We start from the raw sequence: 25,319 nt of genomic DNA on the forward strand, positions 1-25,319 counted from the left end.
TTTTAAAATACAATTATATCAGAATTTTTACAATCACACAAAATACTGATAATGATTTTAGAAATACCAGGCTAAAAACTAGAAAAGCGGTAACACACTATCTATTGTCTTGTCTCACACTGACTCGCTTCCATTCGTTACTTGCTTTTATTTGTTCAACCTGATTTCAAATGCAGTGCAAATAGAATTTGCTGCAATGGCAGAATTATCTAGTCTTACTAACTCCCCCTTCCTCAAAAAAAAAAAAAAAAAAACCACTTGAAAGAGCACATGGTTTAAATAGATTATTTATTAGGATAATAACAGGAAAAATAAGAATTTGGGGGGAGTCAAAATTGCATTGAAGATGAAGATGGCTGCAAGAGAACCTTTTGAAACTGAAAACTCTGTGGAACTCAGCTTGAGACAGAAGCAATAAAAATGTACCTGGTTTTTACTGAAGCCTTTTTCAAATGGTAAGAGAAACCATTTTCTTGCCTTCTATTTTATGGTATTTCAGCCCCGGCTGTCGACTATCCCTATCCACTGATTTACCAAATATTGTAACATTGGCATAATCGTCTCCAGAGTCTGGCTGGCGGGTTAAATTACGCCATATGCTTCGCAACTTCAAATACAAAAAGTTGATGGCTTCTGCTTCATCTGAATGCTGCTCGTAAACGGTCTGTTTCATCGATGTGTAAGTTGACATTAATAGGCTTCTCCAGAAATTGACGAAGATGAACACCACCGTAAACAGGAACGACACTTGGAAAAATATGGTGAGCCACCATCGTGATGCAACATCCAGCTGTTTGAATCCCGAAAAGCAATAGAAAACGACTGTCTGCAAAGCGTAAACCCAGGTACTGAAAGACCACTCATGCTGACCAAAGATGAGATAGCCAAAGGACATGAACGTGCAAAACAACAGAGCGGCGAGGATTGTCAGATGAAGGAACACGGGGAAGACTTTCGACAAGGTTTGTTCTGCAAGGCGCATCTTGTACAAGAACCTGAAATAGCGGTAGGGTTTCAACACCAGGAGAAAACCTAAAATACCCGCCACCATTGTGTAGAGCTGGTCAATTTGAGAAACAACGTGGAAGGGGACAAATTCTTCTGGATTAAGCAGATAAAACTCCAGCAAGGTATATGCCATCTTGAATTTCAGGGCAATGAGTAATATAAAAAACATACAGATGTTCTTTATGGCGAAATTGTTTAAATTGGTCGCTGTCTTGAGATAACCTATTCTTTCTTGACGTAACATGTGAAATTCATCTGCTAAGTAGAAGACAAGAATGTAGATCATGATTCCATAAACCACCAAACGAGGGGTGGTTTCATACTTGAATTTAGAGAGCTTATAGGAATGAATTGACAAAGTTGAACTAATAACGCCAAAGTTGGTAAACTCAAAAATGATTGTGATGCTGCAGTATAGGTCTACATCTAGAGTAAACGTTGTCAGCTCAAAAATCAGAGCCCGGGTCCGTTTATCAAGCCATTTATTGCTTTGCAATGTTTCCAATCTCATTGTTGTATTTAGTCGTTGTTCTCCTGGAAAAAAATAAAATGAGTATCCTCCCGGGCCATATGTATTGACCACACCGTAAGACTTATATTCCCATTGATCAATATCGGACTGATACGTGAATCCTTGAAAATTGGAAATGTGGCTGGAGACGGACATGTCGATCGGCTTGGTCCACGACCCAAGGTAGTGCTTTTGATCTTCTGGATCATGAGCAAAATCATAGTGACAGGGTTTTTGGCCAATCAGATAATTGTTTGCAAAGTGACCTGAAGAAAAACAAGGCTTTTCCAGATGCAGACCTCTGACCTGTCTCATTCTGGGCAAACCAAGGATTTTGGACCATGAATCTGAAAGGTAGGTGGGTTGATAGTCATTATGTATCAACGGTACAAAAGTGTCACCCATCCAAAGGTAAATGTCCTCAAGTTTGGTTACTTTGGATAGACCAAGATTAAACTTATCATGGATGAATTTGTTGTGGTAAAATAAAACCGTGGGTAGAGTCGTGTAAGCCACAGTTAGAACGCAGGAGGCAAAGATAATATGACAAATGATGTCCTTTATGAAAACAAATGCTAGGTGTTGGGCCCGTACTCTTTTCCTTAAGATGACAACTTCGTCTTCCTCCAAAGGCTCGTATTCCCTGGTCTGCCTAATCCTGACCAGTTCGTGGTGAATCTTTCTGACCTCTTTAGGATCTATATTCACTCTGATCAACTTCATCTTCTGGTATTGCTCTGCCGATATCCAGGTGATGTTCTTGCAGTACTTGATGCTGATGGTACTGACTCCTGAGATGAGGGCCATCTTTAGGGTTTGCAACAGGAAGACACTCTCAAAAAATGATGTCATGGATGCTATGAACCATTCTGTGGAGGCGCTGGAGCCGTAGGTGAAGCCATATAAGATGATGAACACAGCAGAGACGAAAGACATGAAAAAAACGATGGCCCACGCGACGTATCTCCACCACCAGGCAAACTGTGGCTTTCGAGTAAACATCTTGATCAGCATAATTATTCTTTTTCTTGTACTGATTTTAGGGGGCTCCTTTTCTGAGACATTAACTGTGCTACCAGCTGCTTTGGCCTCCTCTTCTTCATCAGTAGTGGACGAAGAGGAACTTTCCTCATCTTCCTCACTTGTTTCTGAAGACGAGGGACTATAGTCAGGCATATCTTCCTTGTCATCGGAAGGCTTTTCCATGGAGTATCTAAACAGGACAGTCATAGTCACTTGTAAAGGAACACAACAGAGAGCACTGAAGAACCCAATGTACATGGATCTCAAAATCCGGAATTTTAATGGAATAATTTCTTCTTCGGAACCGCTGTAGAACATGATGTTCAGGAGCAACGTTGAAAGCATTATAGCCAGGCAACAAGAAACTCTCTGTACCCTGTTGAAAGTACCAGTGACCACTTGAGAAAATATGGAAAGCCAGAGATGATTATCTTCTAAGTCACTAGCCAGGTGTATCAGAAAGTAATCCATTTTCTCTAACCTTGTTTTTAGATTTGAAGCAAAAATGTATCTTTCTATTTTGCCATCCGCCTTGCCAAGGCCTAACCAGTTCCTACATATAAATAGCCACGATCGTTGAGTATCCACATTAAATACTTTGACTCTGCTTAAGTACCAGTTTGGGGAAGATCCAGCATTATTGTGCCAGATGTGAATGCAATAAATATCCCCTAAGTCATATCTTGTAGCGAAAAGAAAAGTATCCACAGCTGTACGATACTGGGTTGGGAATTTGGGGTGCTTCATACGATGGACGTCACTGTAACCATCCTTCCCGATCAACTCAAGAAAAACATCAGCTGTGGTTCCAGATCCCAAGCGACTTCCGGTATAGATGGTGATCAGATAATGCATTCTGTGATAAGGGTCATTATCTGGCAAGACAAATATTTTTTCCTTTCGTCTCATGTCATCTTTATCTCTAATTATGGCCCAGGATGAACAGAAGATGTAGCCAGCAAAAATGAAAAACACGGTCAAAACTGTCACTGGATTTGTGTCAAAATCTGCTAGAAGTACTTTCTTGATGTCCAAAGGATTGGGATAAATAACAAACGTGCCACCAACAAATCTGACTTCAGGTTTTAAAGGCTTTGATAATTGGAGCTGAGCCATTTTGGGATTTGCTCCGCAGATGCAGTGCAGTTTGGACAATCTGGTCTCAGGGCCAAGGTGGCACGTCTCTTTGGACGGTTCAAAGTTTGGAAGGTGGCCCAGATCTCGGCAGCGTGCGGTAAAAACCACAATGCAAACTATCTTGGTGGTCTGCTTTCTCACCACGGGTGGAGATCTTAAGACCACTGAAATATTCCACTTACTCCCAGGTTCAGACCAGAGCAAGGCCTGTGGGAGGCAAAGGAGGTATGGAGCCTTAATTGCACATTCAATATTGGTCCCCCTTTTCTGTGGGGTAGGAGGTTTGTCAGAGAAAGCAACGTAAGACACAATTGGGGGGGAGCTAAAATTGAGTCCCAAGTAGATGGAGACATTGAAAGTGATGTTCCTATGGCACAAAATCTGGACATATACGTCTGGAGAGGTTCTATTGACCTCTATGCTAAACCCACCAGCTGTTGCAACTCGCTTTTTGTCCAGCCCTATCGTCAGATTAAATGCGACAGGATCCTTATCTATTCTATCCATGATGACTTCGGCCACTTTAGGGATGACCCCAATGATGTCACCATTTGCTTTGGCACCAGCTACTTTGAACCCCATCACAACTGTGTGATTATCTACTGCTTTCATCAGCCAAGGGAAAGGATTCTTCTCAAATACATAATGAACCACGGAAATCGGAGCATCGGCTGGTAACTCCGCCTGGCTTTCCAACTTCACTTTAGGATAAAAACAATTCTTACAAGATCTTCCCTCGGAGACAGTCCTAGAAATGTCCCGGTTTTCATCTTTCCATAAACGGATGGACCAGCCTTTGGCTTCCATGTTAACATGGTCTTCCCCAGGCACCTTGCCTTGCAGAACTATATCTGCCAATAACTCTGACACGGAAATGATTTCCTTGATGGTGTTCGCAGGCCCATTCCCGGGGTTCAAGAGGGAAGCTCTTAACACATTGGACAGCCCAGTAAAAATGCCACTGGCAAGGACCTCAGCTTCTTCAGAGCCAAGATCGATGGCTCTGCGCCTTTCCAGAGCTTCACTGGTTTTTCGGAGGATTTGGACTGCAGCCAGCTGGGATTTCCTACTGACTTCATTTGCATTCTGCGTTATTTGACAAAGGCTGGAGATTATTTGGTTTAGTATTCCTGTCTCGGTCATGGGAATCCGCATAGATTCATTTAGAAGCATTTCTCTTAGTTCAGTTTTGGAATGGTCAAAATTGGGCAATGGCTCAATGTTATTTAATTCAGAAGCCACCATATAGATAACGAAGCCCATGTGAAAGTAATCTTCGGTGTCAGGCAAGACAGAGGCAGAGCTATTGAGCTGTCTGACTAGCTGATACAGTTCATTGAGAATGACATCTGTTGGCTTGCTGGTCCTTGACTCGTATACTGTTGCCTGCAAGCTGACTTGAGAAAAAGCACCATCGGTGTCGTAAACTTGAATAAATATGTTCAGAGCATATTTTTCAGATGGTGTCCCGCTGGGAAGAAATGAGGGTGGGGTGTTCTGCTGATGACCAAGATAAACTATGGTTCCAAGTGTGTTATTTTGCAAAGATGATATGTTAGCTATTTGGGCTAGATCAGAACGGGCAATAACTCTGTAGAGAAGAGGCCCTTTCTTGCCATCAAATCCAGTGCACTGGAGAGTGAATTTTGTCATCAGCGCAATGCCTTCCCTTGGCTCGATGAAACATTTTCCAATCTGAGGGGGGATGTGGACATAAAAGGAGTAGCTACCCACAGCCAACTGCACTCCCTGCATACTCACTTTCAGTTTAAGGATATACAACTGGTCAGCCATGGATCTAAAGGCCAAAGAATGTATGTGCAAATATGGACTTGTTCTCCCAGTGGTTGTTTTGGAAGCCCAGTCAAAATATATTTCCTTGGAATCTGCTGAAAGGAGGCACCAAAAGTAAACCAGGTGGGCTTTTTCACAGTTCAGACACTTTCCATACAAAATCAATCTTTCCGTGGCTTGGATGCCTTTCTCGCAGTTTTCCAAACAGATGATGCGCAGGACAGGCCCAGAATCAGCAAGAACATGAACGGCTTGAAATGCATGTGCAGATTGGTTTGTCTTGATAGTGACCAGCTTAAAATAATACTTTGTGTTTTCCTGAAGGGTCTTCGGTTCCACGACTTGCACCGGCTCGTTCGAGTAGGTCCAGTGCAGATCACGTTGTCTTGAGTGGCATTTCTGACCTGGACCTAACTTCATAGCAGAATAATCTAATTCCCGTTTGCTGCAGAACCAGTGAAACAGAATTCCTTCCAGAGGTTCAATAGAATCAGGATCCAAAGATAAGGAGCCATCCAAGGACCAGCGATCAGAAATGCCAACAATCCGGAAGAGGCCTCCAGCTATAACCGCTCTTAACCCACTTTCTAGAATTTGGAGGAAAACTGAATCAGACAGAACGAATGTTATATTTTCTGCAAGTAGATGCACACTCATGGTCAAATTAACATGATAGAAACCACACGGCAGGACATTTTCAGGTATGTGCAACACAATACCCCTTGTGTTCATCCCTTCAGGGAGTGCGAGAGGATTCAGCCAATCTGGAATGGACCACACAGTGCTGAGCTTGTATATTTTCCAAAGGAAATCTAGATCTGGACAGGTCCTGCATTTCGCTTCTGCTGTTGCTTGCAAAGTGATGGCTTTCTCTCTCTTATAACGCAGCACGGGTTCCGAAGGGTTGGGTTTATGGATTACAATGATCAGTTTACGGCAATAACTTTTCTGGCAGGGCACAGCTGGCTCCATCACTTTTGAAGCATAAGTCCCAAGAGCGGCTGTCAAAACAGCTCGTACGAGTCCATTTTGCCTGCAGTTCACTTCTGCTACGAAGCCTGTGTACTGTGTGGGTCTGAAAGAAAAGACAGAATGAGGAAGAAAACGAACGGCATTTTGAACACGGTCCCTATATGTGTATGTCTTATTCCAAAGGAGGTGTTCTTTCCTGGAATGAAAAAGCTGCAGGTGGAAAGCCCAGTCACACTGCAAGTCAGGGTGTGGCACAGGAATAAACCACACAATGTAGACAAAGTTTTTATTGGGAGAATGTCCACTGGAAACATGAACTTCCATTTCTTTCTCAGCCAAAGATTTGAACAGACTCTCTTTTCGGTTCAGATATAAGTGCACGTTGAACTTGAACCATTGCTTCTTCACAAATTCAATAGAAATCAGGGTAGAAAGGGCCTCTTGTTGGAAAAAGAGGTGGTGGAGACTGGATGGCCTACTGCTTTCTAGAGAGGAATACGAGAACCCTTGCTCCTGGATGAAAAAGTACATCCCTACTTTGATTTTCTGTGGGTTCAACCTGATGGACATTGGGCCACCACGGCTTCCTTGGCAAACCAAAGTGTCATTAGAGAAGTTGAAGTGTCCCCTCAGCATCTCAGAGAATGTTTTGCTGGTACGGAAGTAGATTCTGGAGATCACCTTTTTCCCAGAAGCTTGCGAGGCGGGAGGAGCGCAGAAATTGCTTGGCAGCGCAAAGGGGTTGTAGGAAAGAGACCATGCCTCCCGACCTTGTAGGTCCTCCAGGGTGTAGGCTGTTACGCTGGAGCTCAGTGGCTGGAGACTCCAGGAGAGGGTGAAAGATTTCTGGGTTCGGCTAAGCAGGGCAGAAGCAGCACTGAAGACATGGAGAAGAGCAGGCTGCACTTGGATGTCCAGGCTGAGGCTGAGGGGAGGCCCATTCTCTAGGTGCAACAAAACTATATAGAATCCACGCTGGGGATAACGCAGAGTGACGTAGTAGTGGTAATAGACTGCGCAGACCTGAGGCAATGATGCGGGGTGGCCTTGAGTAGAGGCAAAGGGTTCGCCATATTGGTTGCTGGGAATGAGGCCGCCTGCCGGGCTGCCCCCTTCACTCTTCAAGCGGTAGCTCCAGGGGGAACTTTTGAGGCGGGCACACCAGCCTACTGTCACAGGCTGCCATTCCCAAATAGGAAGGCTCTGTGGAGATAGGAGGAAGAGGTGGATGTCCTGCCTGGAAATTTCCACACTGAAATTATGGTGAGGGCAGGGAGGCCGACCACACAGGGCTGACACACATTGCATGACAATCCGAGTCAGGGCCCAGGATGAGTAGGGCCTTTCTCCATCCAGGCTTTTGTTCAGGACAAGCTGTCCTGACCAGTCATGGGTTTGCATGACCAAGGTGGCGTCTTGGTACCACTGACAGTGAGGAGGGGGAGGAGCGGGAGGAGGCAAAGGAAGAAGTTGGGGATCTGGTTCTCCTCTCTCGGTCTCTGGTGTCCCTCCAGGCATCCTGGAATACCTCAGGTCAACCTGTCCATCCCAAATGCATGAGAGGCTCAGTTCCGTGTCGTGCTTCTGGTAGACGCGGTGCTGGGCGTTTGAGCAGGTCACCTGCAAAGGGGGAGGCCAAATATGGGACGGCGTGGCTTTTGTACACTGACCGACATACCCCAGCAGAACCACCAGGAGCTCTGGGCAATGCATTTGGGGGGTTGAGCACTGAAGGAAGAAGCAGGTTGCCAGTATCCCGCTCAAGCCAAACACACGGATTGTTTGAATTCTAGAACCCCTGGACGGTTGCCCCGAGCAACTGGAATTCCGGGCCATTGTAGAAGATCCTGTAAAATTCCTGAATGTTTGATGTGTCCTGCCTGCTTTTCTTCATTAAAAAAGGGGAAAAATAAATAAATAGCCGAGCTTTTAGCGCTTGGCTTTTGTGTTTATGGGTACTCCCCGACTTACGATCACAATCGAGCCCAAAATTTCTATTGTTAAGTGAGACATTTGTTGGGTGAGTTTTGCCCCACTTGACGACCTTTCTTGCCACCGTTAAGTGAATCCCTGCAGTTGATAAGTTAGTAACTCGGTTGTTAAGTGAATCTGGCTTCCCCCATTGACTTTGTTTGCCTGGTGGTGGCAAAAGGGGGATGACAGGGCCCTGGGACCCAGCAATGGTCGTAAGTATGAACCAGTTGCCAAGCAACTGAATTTTGATCACATGATCATGGGGATGCTATAGAGGTTGTAAGTATGAAAAATGGTCATAAGCAAAGTGCTGTTGTAACGTTGATCACTAAATGAACTGTTGTAACTTGTATTGATTTTATGGTTGGCTGTTTTATTTTTGTTGTGACTCACAACACAAGTAAGAGCCTACCAGAGTTAAATTTTCAAAGAGAAATTATAAACTAACAATGGCAGCCTCATATAGGGAAAATCTTTACAAGATGTTTTATTGTTGGCATCTAGCACTATCGAGATTGGCCAAGATATATCCAAATTTGAGTCCAACATGTTGGAGGGTAAACCAACAACTTGTTGGAAATGTAAATCAACAACACCTTCTCTCATATGTGGTGGTTGTGCCCGAAAATTAAAATTTTTTGGAATAAAATTAGAATCTGGCTACAAGAAATAACAAATGAAAAAATAGAACTTAAACAGGAAATGTTCTTATTAGGAATAATTAGAGGCAAATGTAAAAAAGAAATTGAATATCTTATACATTCTGATAGCAGCGAGATTAGCCTATGCTCAAAATTGGAAATTGGAGGATAATCCCATGGATAAAATGTTGATTAAAAAATTGTGCGGAAATAAATATGCTTATGATGGAGTTACAAGAGAATGACAAAAAAAGAATTTTATACGGTATGGGAGAAATTGTATGTTTTGATAGACAACAGAAATAACAGATAAAGTATAAGATAAATATAATGGATAGATAGATAGATGATAGATAGATAGATAGATAGATAGATAGATAGATAGATAGATAGATAGATAGATATGAATAAGGGAAGATGGGGAAAATTGATGCTACGGCAAATTGCAAAAATTATAAACATGATTCGTGTTTTTTTTTATTTTGTAAAATTTTAATAAAAAAAAATTTTTTTAAAAAAAAGTTGTGTTTTCAGATGAACAATGTAGAAATTTTTTAATTTCATTCATTCATTAGCTGAAGAGTATCCCAAAAAATGTTCCAGACATTTTGTCCTGGATGTGCCTTGGACCCAAAGCAAAGCATGCGTCTTTTGAGAATGTGATTCAATCAGTGGTGGGATTCAAAATTTTCTGCTACCAGTTCTGTGGGTGTGGCTTGGTGGGTGTGGCTTGGTGGGCGTGGCAGGGGAAGGATATAGTTGTCAGCTTTCAGATTCAGGATAATGTCAGCGTTTCAGAAATCCTCCACTCCAAAAATAACTCCGAGACAGGCATCTTCTCAAAAGTTCTGTTTTATTTGGATAGCAAACTGGCACATCTGGGAAATCCTGAATCTGAAAGTTCCAGGTTTTCTTGCAATAAGTAAAAACTACAAATCCACCCCTTGCACCCATCATCACATCACATGCCCCAATCACCATCCGTTCCAACTTAAGACATCCCCTCACCCAGGTGCAGAAAAAACATGACCTTGACTTAGAAGAAGAATGCTATTATGTCTAACCCTATACACTCCAAGAAATTCCCCCCTCCTATTTCTCCACGCTCAAGAATGTGGCAGTGTGGAAGCGTCTGGTGTTAATATGGCTTCCAAAGCTGACAACTATAAAATCCCCATTCCCTCCCCACCCCATTAACCTGCTTTCCAGCTCCGTTGTCCTGTGCAGGGCAACAAAACAAGACCCAACCGATCAGCTGGGACTTGGGAGGCAGAGAGTAGACGGGGGTGGGGCCAGTCAGAGGTGGTATTTGCTGGTTCTCTGAACTACTTAAAATTTCCTCTATCGGTTCTCCAGAACCGGTCAGAACCTGCTGAATATCACCTCTGGATTCAATCCCATCCTCTTTTGAGCGTTATGTTTTGAGGCCTGCTCCTGTTTCCAAATGTTTTCATTGGGCTGTTGGTTTACCCACCAATCTGTGAGTCACCATTTTTCAAATGTTTTCCAACCTCACCGGGATTGCAGCAATCATGCCTCAGATAAGGCAATCAGCTTTAGATAAGGAAGAAGAGATGTGTGAGTCTGGAAAGCAAAGAGGAAAGAACAATTAGGGCAGTGTTTTCCAATCATGACCATTTTAACATGTGTAGACTTCAGCTCCCAGAATTCCCCCAGCCAGTATGTGGCTGGGGGAATTCTGGGAGCTGAAATCTAGACATCTTAAAATGGCTGTGGTTGAGAAATATTAAGGATATGGTCAAACCTCAGAAAGATCGCTCTCAGTTCATACATGCTACATTTGATTTGCACACTGGTGTACCATTTGCTTCATTTTGCTAGCAGCCCGGTAGTGCAAAGGGTGCGTGCGCACGTGTGTTTCCATTTGCCTACAAAGGCTTCTCTGTTTCATGCACAAGGCTTAACGCTACTGAAGAAATCCCTCCCCAAAGACATCCCTGGTTTCAAGGTCAGATGATAGCAGAAAAATGACTCAGAAGGCATCTCTTTGAAGAACATGGCTTCCTTTAAAAAAAAGTTAAAGTCACATTTCCTGACTCTTAGATGAGGTTATGGACAAATGCAATTTCCTTAGTACATAGGTCAGCAATTTATCCTTGTCTTTCCCTGGGACTGGGAGGTTTTCCTTAACTTTGCAGTCTAGCTTACAATTCTGAGATTACCAAGACTAACTAGGACTCTCCACCTAGCTTTCTCGTTCAGCCTTTCCCTAAACTGCAATGCCATCTCTCCTATCTCAGTCCAACTTGCTCTCCATAGCACCTGAACCAGGGGTGGGATTCTACAGGTTTACACCTATTGGCTGGAACTGGTTGTTAACATTCTAAGCAGGTCGGAGAACTGGTTGTTAGAAGAAATTACTGGCCTAATCCTGTAAGGAAGGCAGGAAGAAAACATTCTGGTGTTGCTTACAGAAACTGCCTCTCCATTAACCCTTATTACATTCTTGGCAGGACTAGACTTCCTGCCTCAGGAACTTCTCTGGAGTTATTTTTTTACCCTCCTTTACTGGTACTTTGCTTGTGTGGAGTGACCATTCAAAGTTGCAATGGCACTGAAAAAAGTGGCTTATGACTGTTTTTCACACTTACGACTGTTGCAGCATCCCCACAGTCATGAGAGGCCAGGCGAAGAGATGTGAGTGATGTTGAGTTGGCCATGCCCAGCCAATAACATGGAAACTAATCAAAGAGAGAAGCAACCTAGAACTAAGGAGAAATTTCCTGAAAGTTAGAACAATTAACCAGTGGAACGGCTTGCTTTCGTAAGTTATTGATAGTCCATCACTGGAGGTTTTTAATAAGAGATTGGATAGCCATTTGTCTGCCATGATATAGGGCAGTGATGGCTAACCTTTTCCACATTGTGTTCCTGCACCCATGATGCAATGCGCATGCGACTCCCCCGCCCTCTGCGCATGCATGCATGACCCCTGCACCTCGTGCCCCAGTGCATGCGCACACGCAACCCCCCCTCACACGCCGCATGCCTCTTTGCATGCACACATGTCTCCCCCGCACATGTGTGGCAGATACCCGACAATCGGCTGGCTCGTGGGGGGGCACGTGCATGCGCAGTGGGGATCTTCTGGGAGACCTCTTGCGTGCCGGCAGAAGTGGCTCTGTGTGCCACTTCCGGCATGCATGTCATAGGTTCGCCATCACGGATATAGGGTTTCCTGCTTGAAAATGGGGGTTGGACTAGAAGACCTCCAAGGTACCTTCCAACTCTGTTATTCTATTATCATTCTATTACTATTACTGCTATTATTATTGATTTTCAATCACTGTGTATTTGTGACAGGTAGACACATTTTCTTCCAGCCCTGGTTGCCCAGCCAACAGTCCTGAATCCTGCAGCCCATTTTTCACCAGATATTCAGGAATTCCAATATCTAGTTCACCTTGTTAACCCGGGCAATAGCCAAGCCAGTAAGGATTTCTGAAATTTACATCTCACCATATTTTTAACGGGAGTGACATTCTTTGTGTGATTCCTCTGATGAGACCTGTGCAGTATGGTTGGACCTGTGGCACAGCTCTCATCTTCCTCAGAGCACACAAACCCCACAACCACATATTATTATCATCATCATTATCATTATTCTTGGTCATCGCACAGTCAGCCAGATGTCCAGACTGGGTTTGCCATTTTTGTCTGCCTATTGAGTCCTTACCAAGGACCTGGGATAGGCAAATCTGGATGTTTGATGGTGTTACAGATATTGTTGTAGGATGGAAGCTGTTCCAAATAAAGCCATTGACTGATGGCAATTGACTTATTATGGTTTATTATTATTGTTATTATATTATTATCATTATAATTATTATATTGTTATTGTTATTCATTGCACAGTCAGCCAGATTTCACACTGGGTTTGGTATTTTTGTCTACCTATTGAGTCCTTACCAAGGACCTGGGATGATGATGATGATGATGATGATATTATTATTATTATTATTATTATTATTATTATTATTATTATTATTATTATTATTATTATTATTATTTTCATTAAACATGAAACACAGTCAACTGGACATTTAAAAATGTATTTTTATTATTATTTTTTATCATCATTATTATCGCATTCCGTTCTTCAGCTTGCTGGTAGTTGTCAGCCAGGTCAAGAGTGAAATCTTGAAATATTCAATCTTCTGCCCAGCAAGGAATAACAGCATAACAGGGTTGGGAGGGTCCTAGGAGGTCGTCTAGTCCAACCCTCTACTCAAGCAGGAGATGCTATATAATACCATTTCATCCAAAGGGTTGTCCTATCTCCTCTTAAAAACCTCCAGTGATGGAAGTCTGTGGAGATTCTTAGTCATTCAGATCATGGTTGTCCCAAAGGTGCTTTTTCAGGAGGCAACTGGACTTACTTCTTTGTTTCTTTTGAGGGCGTTTCAGGAGCCTTTGAGGATCCTTCCTTTCCCCGCTACCCTGTCAGAACTGAGGAAGCTTCTTGGATGAGAAGCGAAACGTCCTCAAAGAAAAAAGTCCTGAAAAAAAAAAAGCACCTTTGGGACTCCAGCGATGGGAGCACCCACAATAAGGGCTGTGGGGTTCGGCCGCCTCACGAAGGGACCATAATCCAGCTCGGGTGAGCTGCCGGCGGCAGCCCGAAGCTCCGACTGAGGAGAACGGGAAGCCAAGCACCTCTTCGCTCTGGGAACGCCCCGAGGGAGCCCGGCAGGCTGACAGGCCGGGACTGGTTGCTTTCGTTTCGGAGGGCGGCTCCCGGCGTCGGCCTGCCTCCACCCCTTCCTCGCTTAAGAGGCCGGAGCTGTCGGGCTCGGTTCCTCAGACGGGAGGCGACAGCCAGGGCAGTATGACGGGGCTACGGGACTGCAAGGTGAGGCGGCGGCTCCGGCCCGGGGGGGCAGGCCCAGCGCAGACCTCTTGACCGGGCTGCCCGCCGTTGCCGCGTCCAGGACCGTTTTGCCCCGTTTCCAAGTTTTTGCACCCGTCTGTGGGTTTGCCGAGTCTCCCGCTTTGCTAAGTGGGCGTTTCGGGTGGGCTCCTGCCCCGTCCTGTTCCTTTGTCCGGACCAGCCGAGATTGGGGTGGGGGGCTTCCATGGGTTCCGGCCGGCCAGTTCTGATTTGGGGCCGAGCAGAGGCGAAGGCGGTTCTTACGAGGGGCGCTGTGCAGGAACAGAGAGAGCCGGGTCCAAATTCAGCCCTAAGCATAGAGCTTTCCGCGGGTGGACTTTGGGCCACCCTGTCCACCCACTGCAGAGTCAGAGCCAGAGAAGCGAGGGCAACTTGCATGCCACCTGGAGCTGCTGAACGAAGAGAGTGGCATAACTCAGAAAACTGATCTTTTCTTGACTGCTGTAGTAGGAAAATAATTTGCCATTGCAGATCCAAATTTCTTGGATGTTCTTTTCCTGGTGGTGTCCCATCCATCCTGTGCACAGGCTGTCATAAAGACCCAGCTGCTTGCAAGAGAAGCTTGTAGGGTCAAGTGTTTCCCCCAAGTTGCATCAGAAGTGATGCTGTGGGGAGGAAGGTGTAAGATACTGGATGGGGAGAGCCGTGCCAGTTTGCTTGCTTGACACCGAAGACCTTGCTGATGGTCATCTGTTGCAACTCCTGGAGGCAGAATTGAATTGATCGGATTGGGAGCCGTTCCAGAGTGTACTACCGGAGTGGGAAGTGTGAGGCGAAGGAGGGAAGAGGTTAGGAAGCAGGTTATTCATTACCTGGGCAACCGAATCGTGGACAAAGTTCAGGAAATGATATTTGGGACTCTTGGGCAGGACTCTGTGGTTGAAGCTACTTTTGCAACCATCTCGCAAAGGTTGCTAGAACTGGCTTTAAAAGAAGTTGGGTTAAGGATTTTGGGAGTTTCTGCCTAGCTAGGTTCTTGCTTGGGTGGCCCTAAATAGACGTCCAATTGGGGAAAAGGGTGGTAAATGACATGACATAGGCTGCACTGCGTCATTGCTCACAATATCTGGTGCACGGGATGATACGTGATGACATCTCAACCCAAGGGGTGTGGATAAATGACCACGAGAGCCAATTTAGTGGTGGAAGCATCAATTACTACCCACCTGCCTTCAATCGAGGACCTGTATACAGCAGGAGTCAAAAAGTGGGCTGTGAAAATATCTACAGACCCTTCACATGCCGGATATAAACTGTTTCAACTCCTTCCCTCAAAATGACGCTATAGAGCCCAGCCCAGCACACCAGAACAACTAGACACAAGGACAATTTTTCCCCTAACGCCATCACTCTGCTGAACAAATAATTCCCTCAATACTGTCCAACTATTTAGTAAGTCTACATTACTATTACTATTAACCTTCTCATCACTCCTATCACCCATCTCCTCCCACTTGTGACTGTATGACTGTAACTTTGTCGCTTGTATCCTTATGATTTATATTGACTGTTTCCTAGTATGATTTGATTGCTTATTGCACCCTATGACTATTATTAAGTGTTGTACCTGATGATTCTCAACTCTTGACAAATATATCTTTTATGTATACTGAGAGCATTTGCACCAAGACAAATTCCTTGTGTATCCAATCACACTTGGCCAATTAAAAAAAAAAATCTATCAAGCTAGAAACCAGGAGACTGGGCGTTCTAGACCCACCCAGCTTGTGCCAGTCACTTTTTCTCAGCCCTAAGAAGGAGGCAATGGCAAAGCACTTCTGAAAAAGCTTGCCAAAACACTGCAGGGTCTTGCAATCTATGAGAAATGTATAGGATTGAACAAAAGGGGGAAAAAAGCCCATCTATGCGCGATGCTATATTTGTAAACACTAAAAGTAATACCTTGCCAATGTCAATGAGGCTCTTTGAGGCATACTGGGGTGTGAAGAGGTGGACTTTGATCTGAAAGCGAATGCCAGGTTGTGGGGGGAGGGCTTGAAGAATATACTTTGAGAGGTGATTTTGTGTGTATGTGTGTGTGTTTGTGTGGCCAGCACATGCAAATGTGTGTGTGCACTGCCTTCAAGTTAGCCTTGACTTCTGGAGACTCCTTGGACACTTCTTGGCAATGTTTTGAAGTTTCAAAACCAGTTCCAAGATGGTTTTTGAGACTGTGGCTGGACTAGAACTCACCATCTCTTCTGATCCAAACCCTTTTCCAATAAGACAAACAATAACCAAAGGGAACAGAACCTTTTAATGAGTCTAACAGTTAAAGGCTGCTGCAAACTAATTAACTATGAAAAGCACAAACCTTGCCAAAACTGTGTGAGACTGCCAAGAGTCACAGATAAGAAATATTTTACAACACAAGAGTCTTCAAATACCAAATTAAGATACTGTAATGTCCACGAGGCTGAGTTTCAAAACGTCTTTGCTTCCTGCAAAAAACGTTTGCTTCACGGCTGGCTTTTATCTTCTTGAAGGAGGGGCCATTACCTTGCAGCCTTACTCTCGAGTCGCCTGTGCTGTTGCAGCTGCTCTTTCCTGCGAGCAATCATGAACATACTCGCACTTGGCACAGGGTCCTCGGGAACCTCCTCATTGTTGCTACCAGCCCCCACAATCTCTGAAAGCAGCAGTCCACCCCCTAATATAAGTATGTATTTATCAACAATAATGAAGATGGGATATAAATAAATGAAACCACTACAACTTTGAGGGATGAAGCCAATCATTATTTGCTATTTATAGAAAATACTGGGTTTTGCTAGTTATGGAAAGTACTGTTGCTACTATTGATTAAAGCAACAATAGATTATGGGATGGAGGGGAAGATAGACTGACTTGCCAGACGGGTAAAATATAGCAAGGCTTCGATGGGAGACTACCAGGAGATCCCAGGCCTGGGCTAATCGGAGAATCAAAAGAACATCCCAGAAGAAGGGAATGGTGAGGCCAAGAAAGCAACTTGAAGTGAGCAGGTGTTTAGCTCAAATCAAAGAAAGATTTATGCTATCTCTTTCCTGCCTGCCATGTCTTTTGAGAGAAATAGTAGTGCTATTATGAAAAGCAATTATGTCTGTCTTGGCTCCCGGGGGAAGAATTTCAAAACCCTAGTTGGGTAATGATAAATTTTGTCTCAGGATGTATTCTCACAGTGCTAAAAGCCAACGGCATTCGCAGGGGTGGCTGTCAATCAAAACCTTTTCAGTAAGGCATTTGACAAAGTAGACCGCAACCTACTTCTTGGTAAACTAAAAAAAATATGGGATAGACAGCATAGCCCATCAGATGGATTTGTAGCTGGTTGACAAATTACACTCAACATATGGTCATCTGCACGGAAGGAAGGAAGCACGGAGGTACCTCAAAGTTTTATTTTTAGGCCCAATTCTCTTCAACATCTTCATAAATGATTCAGGTGAGGGGATAGAAGGAGAACTCAGCAAACTTGGAGATGACACTAAACTAGCTAATACTCCAGAAGATAGGCCCAAGATCTACCCTGTTTCTCCAACAATACAGCCTCCCCCAATAGGAAGTCCCAGCATGTTTTATAGGCATGAAATGAAATTAAGCCCCTCCCCCCAAATTAAGGCCTATATTAAAACATGCGAAATGGGGGGGAATGGTGGGAGGCCTTGCCATTAGGAAGTACTTTTGCACACCCAGATATGGTGTTGCCTGCGTTGACCCCAATATGAAGTGCCCCACCAACGCCGAGGTCAACATCCAAGCTGTCGCCGCCCGCCCGAAGATGCAAGGGGGGGGGATTAAGTCACCCCTGAAAAGACAGCCATTTTTTCGGGGCTCAAAAAAAAAATAAGACCCAGCCTTATTATATGAGAAACACGGTAGATGGATCACGACAAACTTGAACACTGGGCCCTTTCTAACACAATGAAATTCAGTCTATGTTTTACACTTAGGCAAGAAAAAAAAATCAAATGTCCAGATGCAGATTAGGTGAAACCTGACTCAATAGCAATATCTGAAAGAGGGATCTTGGAGTCCTAGTGGATAATCACTTAAATATGAGCTAGCAGTGTGCGGCAGCGGCCAAAAAAGCCAACGCAATCATAGCTTGCATTAACAGAGGGATAGAATCAAGATCACATAAAGTATTAAAGTAAAGGTAAAGGTTCCCCTCACTCATATGTGCTAGTTGTTTCTGGCTCTAGGGGGCAGTGCTCATCTCCGTTATAAAGCCAAAGAGCCAGCGCTGTCCGAAGATGTCTCCTTGGTCATGTGGCCGGCATGACTAAATGCCGAAGGCGCACGGAACGCTGTTACCTTTCCACCAAAATGGTCCCTCTTTTACTACTTGCATTTTTTACATGCTTTCGAACTGCTAGATTGGCAGGAGTTGGGACAAGTAACGGGAGCTCACTCCGTAACACTAGGGATTCGAACTGCCAAACTGCCGACCTTTCTGATCGACAAGCTCAGCGTCTTAGCCACCGAGCTACCGCTTCCCTCAGCCACCATGTCCCTCGTGGTGGCTGAGGTACTAATGAGGTACTTATAAAGCAGTACTAATGAAGTATTAGTACTGCTTTATAAAGCCTTAATGAAACCACATTTAGAATATTGTATCCAGTTTTGAACACCATATTATAAAGAAGATGTAGAGACTCTGGAAACAGTGCAGAAAAGAGCAACAAAGAGGATTAGGGGACTGGAGGTTAAAACATATGAAGAATGGTTACAGGAATTGGGTTTGTCTAGGGATGACATCATAGCACCCTTCCTATATTTGAGGGCCTGCCACAATGAAGAGAGGGAGTCAGGCTATTCTCCAAAGCACCTGAAGGCAGGACAAGAAGCAATGGATGGAAACTAATCAAGAAGAGAAGCAACTTAGAACTAAGGAGACATTTTCCATCGCTGAAGGCTTTTAAGAATCTGACAGAATCAATGGGGAAGCCAGATTCACTTACACAGTCATGTAATAACTTAACAACTGCAGGTAGTCCTTGACTTACGACTGTAATTGAATCCAAAATTTATGTTGTTAAGTGAGACATTTCTTCAGTGAGTTTTGCCTCATTTTTACACGTTTCCTGCCTCAGTTGTTAAGTGGATCACTGCAATTGATAAGTTAGTAACCTGGTTGTTATGTGAATCTGGCTTCCCCATTGATTTTACTTGTCAGAAGGTAAGCAAAAAGTCCCGCGATCTTTTGGGACACGGCAACGGTCATAAGTATGAAGCGGCTGCCAAGCACCTGAATTTTGATCACATGATCATGAAGAAGCAGCAACGGTCATAACTCTGAAAAACGGTCATAAGTCACTTTTTTTTCAGTGCCGTTGTAACTTTGAACCATCACCAAATGAACTATTGTAAGTCGAGGACTACCTGTACAATGGTTTACTTAACCACTCTGGCAGGAAATGTTGTAAAATGGGGCAAATCTCACTTAACAACTGTCTTCCTTAGCAACGGAAACTTTGAATTCAATTGGAGCACCTGTACTATACTTTAACCCATTGAAGGTAATGAAAAAATACATTTACCAGAGTTGTATAGATGTTAGGCCTCTTTGTTGTTAAAGAAAAGCGGGAAAAAAAGCAACATAAACAACCGTTTGAATTGAGAAAAGCGTCCTTCTTTTGTGTGTCTTCTGTATTTTGTGCTTCAGTTTTCCATTTTGTATCTTTTCCAGGCCTGGCAGGACGCCGGACTTGTCCTTTCAACCACCAGTAACGATGCTTGTAAACTGTTTGATGCTGCGTTGACTCAGGTGGGGATGAGGAAAAGATTATTGAAGAGACAGGCATAAACATTCTTTTATTACTGTTGGAAATAACTCAAAGCCAACAAAAGAAACTTGGATCATTGAAAACAAAGAGAATTTATTCAAAAAGAAAGAACGGGTGGTTTGCAAAGCACCGGTGGCCCCTTTGAACCTTAACAAGCAAGTTCAAAATCAAAAGCCACATCTTTAAATTGCAAAACACACTTTATATCCAGTTTCATCTCCTCAGCCAAGTTCCCTCCTTCTTCATTCCCTCCCAATTTCAAATTCATTGGATATGCCCTCAGGTGTTGCAGCTAATCCTAGAATGTCTCCCAGGTGAATTATCTCCTTCCGTTACGTTCTCATCTGTACCGCTCCGTATCTCTTACTCTGGCTGCCCACATGGCATCTTTCCTTAGCGTTAAGGGATGTAGCATCCCCTCATCAGGGCCTCTTTCTAACTTCTGAAGATAAAATTTTACAATTTCATCTTATACTACCATTTTTCCAAAGAGATTATAACAACCCCTCTCAAAAAACATAATAATAACATAAAAGGCATAATATAAAAATATAAAAAGGCTTAACAATGGAGCATGTTAAAAGTATAAAAGCAAAGCATGTATATACAGGGAGGTATATTTCATTTGATAACAGATTAACAGAATTGGAAGGGACCCTGCAGGTCATCCAGTCCAACCCCCGCTTGTGAAACCTTTCAGCATCTTATATACCATTTTATTTTTGAGTTTACTTATTTCTTACATTACTAATGGTCAGTGGCAGACATTGTGACAAGGACAGGGGAAAATGGCAAGAGTTTTATACCGTAAAGGAAAGCAAGTTGATGAGTTGGAGTTGGAGTTGATCATTGGAGGCTTTTAAGAAGAGACGGGAAAGCCACTTGTCTGGAATGGTATAGAATAGATTCTCCTGTTTGAGCAAGGGGTTGGTCTAGAAGACCTCCAAGGTCCCTTCGAACTCTGCTATTTTGATTCCGGTTATAGTTTTTGACAGGTTTCCTAGCACTTCATACATGCAAAGGAAGATACGGGGTGTGTATGTGTCAGGATGCCTACTTTTCTTTCCCCCTTTTTGAAAAATAAGATGCACAAATTGGTGTCTTGTGTACAGTTCTGTCTAGATGACAAATATAGACGTGTGACATTTTTGGGAAGGGGTCAGTTGTGAATGGGTAGCAGATGTGAAGTATCCCCCCTAAGAATTCTCTTTATCAGTGGCCGCACCCAAAAGGAAGTCAAACCAGAAATATCCAGGCAATAACTGGGGAACTTTTTGTTCCAAGAACATGCTATTATGGATGAGCCGTGGTGGCCCAGTGGTCAGACTGCAGTACTGCAGGCTACTTCTGCTGACTGCAATTTGGCAGTTCAAATCACATCAGGCTCAAGGTTGACTCAGCCTCCCATCCTTCAAAGGTGGGTAGAATGAAGACAATATGCTGACTCTGTAAACCGCTTAGAGAGGGCCGTAAAGCACTGTAAAGCAGTATATAAGTATAAGTGCTATTGCTATTTCTGGCCGGATGGCAACCATTCTCGAACAAACAGACTTATCCTAGTCAGTTTGGGTTGTAATCTGAGACAGCTAAAATACAATTCACTCAAAAATGCCTGAAGGGAGAGAAAGGTTCAATTCTCAATCAGCGTATATGTTCATTAACCATTCAGAAAAGACAGTATGTTCTTGCCAATAGCTATTTCCTGAATGATCCTTTAACGCTATTGGTTACTGACTGTTTGATCTGTTTTATTTCCCTTGATCTTTATGTTTCTCAGATCCTTCTTTCATGCTTAGGTTTCTTAAGCATCATAAAACACCCTGCAGAAAAATTGGTACCATTCGTTAACCTGCAAGTTAACGAATATACCTCACAAAATACTAACTTCATAGATATTTTTTGGGCAAATCCAAAGAGCCTTGTGGCATCTCTAAGACGAATTTTCTGTGCTGGCAGTTTTGGCAAGAAGGACTAGGGAAGGCATGATAGCAGTGTCTCAGGAACTGCCACAAAGAAGAGGGAGTCAATCTATTCTCCAAAGCACCTGAGGGCAGAGCAAGAAGCAATGGGTGGAAACTAATCAAGGAAAGAAGCAACTCAGAACTAAGGAGAAATTTCCTGAGAGTTAGAACAATTAATCAGTGGAACCACTTGCCTCCAGAAGTTGTGGATGCTCCAACACTGGAAGTTTTTAAGAAGATGTTGGATGACCATTTGTCTGAAGTGGTGTAAGGTTTCCTGCCTGGGCAGGAGGTTGGACTAGAAGACCTCCAAGGTCCCTTCCAACTCTGTTATTCTAAAGAGTGAAAAGAAGCCATTTTAGTTTAGTTTACTTTATTGCCATTGCACCTCGTACAGTGAAACCAAACACCATCTTCAGTGCACCTCATGACCATGAAAATAAACACAAACACACATCCTTCACCCTCCACACATTGAACCGAAAGCCCCCGACACCACACCAACACATACAGCAGAATTCAGAAGAGCTACTGTCCTGGGATAGAGGCTGTTTTTCAGCCTATTTGTCCTTGTTTTTATTATCCTGTACCTTCTGCCAGAGGGTAATAGTTAAAAAAAAGAGTGCCCAGGATGAGATGGATTTTTAATAAGAATGTTTTGAACTTTCTTAAGGCAGCGGGAGCTATAAAGCTCTTCCAAAGAGGGGAGAGGGCAACCCATGATCCTCTGGGCAATGATGTTGACCCTCTGGAGTGCTTTCCTATCTGCCCCTGTGCAATTGGCAAATTTTCATTTGGTCAGGTGCAAGTTCCCGTACGTGTTGAACAAAATCAAAATGAATAAACGCTTGCTGAATTTGAAAGTGCATTTTGCATGGAAATGCTGGAAGTAAATTCTTGAAGTTGTATGTAATTCATCATAGTACTCGTGACATGGTTGGAAGGCTTTGTAAAAGAAATTCAAAGACTAGTGTTCAGTTTAATGACCAAAGAAATGGAAGCTAAACAAAACCCACTAGTAATTTTTTTTTAAATACTTATAGAAATAAAGTAGCAGCCTTAAGAATATTTTGCTACATGGCCCCATTTGGAAGAAGTGGCTTTTCAGCTAAAGTTGTCATTCCTCGATCTCTTTCACAAAAAAGATTCTCTTTGGATTCTTCACCGACAGAGCTCTTTTCTTTATTCCAGTATGTGACTTGGACAAACGACCAGAGTCTCGGAGGCCTGGAAGGAACCCTTTCAAAACTACAGGTTGCAGATCCTAACTTTGGTAAGCAAGCCTTCCAGGGTAATCTGGGAAGGATCCAGGATGTGGAATCGCCTAGAATTCTAGGGGGGAGGGATATGGCACGTCCTCTCCTGAATTTCAGAACTTCGATATAAAATGCAGCAGGCCCACCGCAAGAAAATTGGGAACACAGATGTGAAAGCCTGAAATAGTTTTTCTAGTGCAACAGCAGAGGCAAACTCTTGGCATGGAAAAGGTTGACCGTTAGCTTTCCGTTATTTTACACGTTCATTTGGGAGCAGGTTCTGGTTGAGGCACCTAGAATTGTGGGCTGAATGGCATTAGCATGGTTCTGCTAAATCTGGTTCTGCCAAGAGTTTTCCACTTCACCTTCTTCCTTCCTTCCTCCCTCCCTTCCTCATCTTCCTTCCTTCCTCCCTCCCTCCCTCATCTTCCTTCCTTCCTCCCTCCCTCCCTCATCTTCCTTCCTTCCTCCCTCCCTCCTTCCCCCATCTTCCTTCCTTCCTTCCTTCCTTCCTTCCTTCCTTCCTTCCTTCCTCCCTCCCCCCTCCCTCCCTCCCTTCCTCCCTCCCTCCCTCATCTTCCTTCCTTCCTCCCTCCCTCCCTCCTCATCTTCCTTCCTTCTTCCCTCCTTCCCTCATCTTCCTTCCTCTCTCATCTTCCTTCCTCCCTCCTTCCCTTATCTTCCTTCCTTCCCTCCCTCACACATCTCCTTCCTTCCTTCCTTCCTTCCTTCCTTCCTTCCTTCCTTCCTTCCTTCCTTCCTTCCTTCCTTCCTTCCTTCCTTCCTTCCTTCATTTTATCCCTTAAACACTTACAATATCATATACAAATACAACCTAGAGTATAACAGTTTTTTTTAAAAAAGTGTAGCATTAACCTTTTAATTTCGTAAAAATATTGTTAGTTGGTTGAATAATCGGTTAGTTGGTTGATTTGCTGCCAACCTGCCTAAAGACTTGAAAAACCGTCTGTTCTTTATTGGCAGTCATGGGCAGTGTGATTGCCAATGGTTTGGTCCTAATTGGTACTGGGAGTTCGGTGCGGCTGGACAAGAACCTGGACAATGCCATCAAGAACATGGTGTCACTTTCACACTCTCAGTCCTTGAGCGAGCGGGAGAAAATGCACGTGTCTGCTGTGGAGCTCTTTGCTCGTGGGTATGTTCACTCCCTAATGTTCCTGGCCCCTCATCTGAGTCTTCGCTTTCCTCAGCTGTCCGCACCTGCTGCCGGCTAACCACAACACTTGCTTACTGCGCAACTGCAACTCTTTATCAAACTAGGCCAAGGTCAACAGCCAGATGTCTGCATCACCACCTGAAGATGCTCCACATGACAGTATTCACATCTTTGATTGGATGGACCATTTGAACTATTGTGGGTGGGACCGTTGCCATAACTTTGCATATGTGATTTCCGCACATAAATCCTCACATCTAGAATTCCTTTGATGCTACCGCTTGATGTCCAGCAAAAGTCCTTTTCTCTATAACAATGCAGTCTAAGAGCATATTTCTTGGATTTTGAATGGAGCACTATCTGACACGTACCTTGAAGGCTACTTTTACTTAAACAGCCTGGTGTGACCATTAATTTGTAAACTGTTCTCTTCTGCAGGCAGATCAACCAAGCCTGTGATACGTGGGAAGAAATCCTACAGAGCAATCCAACTGACATGCTGGCCCTAAAATTTGCCCACGATGGCTATTTTTATATGGGATCCCAGACTCAAATGAGAGACTCAATTGCCCGAGTTTATCGTTACTGGACTCCAGATATTCCTCTTAGTAGGTAAGGCCCTTTTTCGTTCCTGATACAATTTTTTAATTTATTTTGTTTATTTTGTCAAGTGATTATAAGACAACAGGTGTAACATAGTTATGAATACATGAAATGGATACATATGAGAAAAATAAAAAAAACCAATAGGACAGGGACGGTAGGCATGTTGGTGCGCTTATGCACCAATTGTGTTCCTCAGTTTAAAAAAATAATTAAGGATGCAATATATCCTACTTCTTAATCATAAGAGTGCAAAAGTGAATCAGTAGAATTACCTTTTAGAGCCAAATTTGAGCATGTTTTATAAGCTATTATTTTTCCACTAGTGTAACACAAATGGTTCCAGTGTGAAGGGTTTCTATTCACAATTCAAGTTCTTCCATTTTCTTTCTTCCCTGCTTTTTTTTTTGCCGTGTTTCTCCTCACACATTGGTCCAAGATCCAGTGATGTTGCATGCATTGTGACGTCACAACCCCACCATTTGCAGTGTATGACACCATTTGCCTTCCCAAGAATGCCCTTCAGAGCCAAATATCCTAGTTTCCCCTCCTTAAGAGGGTTTTTTGTGCGTGCATGTGTGT

At 43.6% G+C, this 25,319-nt stretch overlaps 2 protein-coding genes across 2 annotated transcripts in view; one reads left to right on the plus strand and one right to left on the minus strand.

Annotated features, from left to right (window-relative positions):
* Window positions 1-448: 448 nt before the first annotated feature.
* LOC113433641 (polycystin family receptor for egg jelly-like) lies at window positions 449-8,158 on the minus strand. Its single transcript, XM_026696351.2, has one exon. The coding sequence runs from the start codon at window positions 8,156-8,158 to the stop codon at window positions 449-451; it is 7,710 nt and encodes a 2,569-aa protein (XP_026552136.2).
* A 5,725-nt stretch (window positions 8,159-13,883) lies between these two features.
* The window catches only part of TTC38 (tetratricopeptide repeat domain 38), a 28,697-nt gene continuing 17,261 nt past the window's right edge, over window positions 13,884-25,319 (plus strand). Inside the window, exons 1-5 of the mRNA XM_026702328.2 lie at window positions 13,884-13,933; window positions 19,644-19,721; window positions 22,893-22,974; window positions 23,942-24,113; window positions 24,573-24,746. Coding sequence (XP_026558113.2) covers window positions 13,910-13,933; window positions 19,644-19,721; window positions 22,893-22,974; window positions 23,942-24,113; window positions 24,573-24,746 — 530 coding nt within the window. The 5' untranslated portion in view covers window positions 13,884-13,909. The remainder of the gene's footprint in view (window positions 13,934-19,643; window positions 19,722-22,892; window positions 22,975-23,941; window positions 24,114-24,572; window positions 24,747-25,319) is intronic.

The sequence above is a fragment of the Pseudonaja textilis genome, chromosome 5 (assembly GCF_049901715.1).
Source record: "Pseudonaja textilis isolate UNSWEBS1 chromosome 5, rPseTex1.2, whole genome shotgun sequence".
Taxonomy (NCBI): domain Eukaryota; kingdom Metazoa; phylum Chordata; class Lepidosauria; order Squamata; family Elapidae; genus Pseudonaja; species Pseudonaja textilis.

Coding starts and splice junctions, on each gene's coding strand:
- LOC113433641 (XM_026696351.2), bottom strand. CDS start 8,158: ATGCATTGCCCAGAGCTCCTGGTGGTTCTGCTGGGGTATGTCGGTCAG.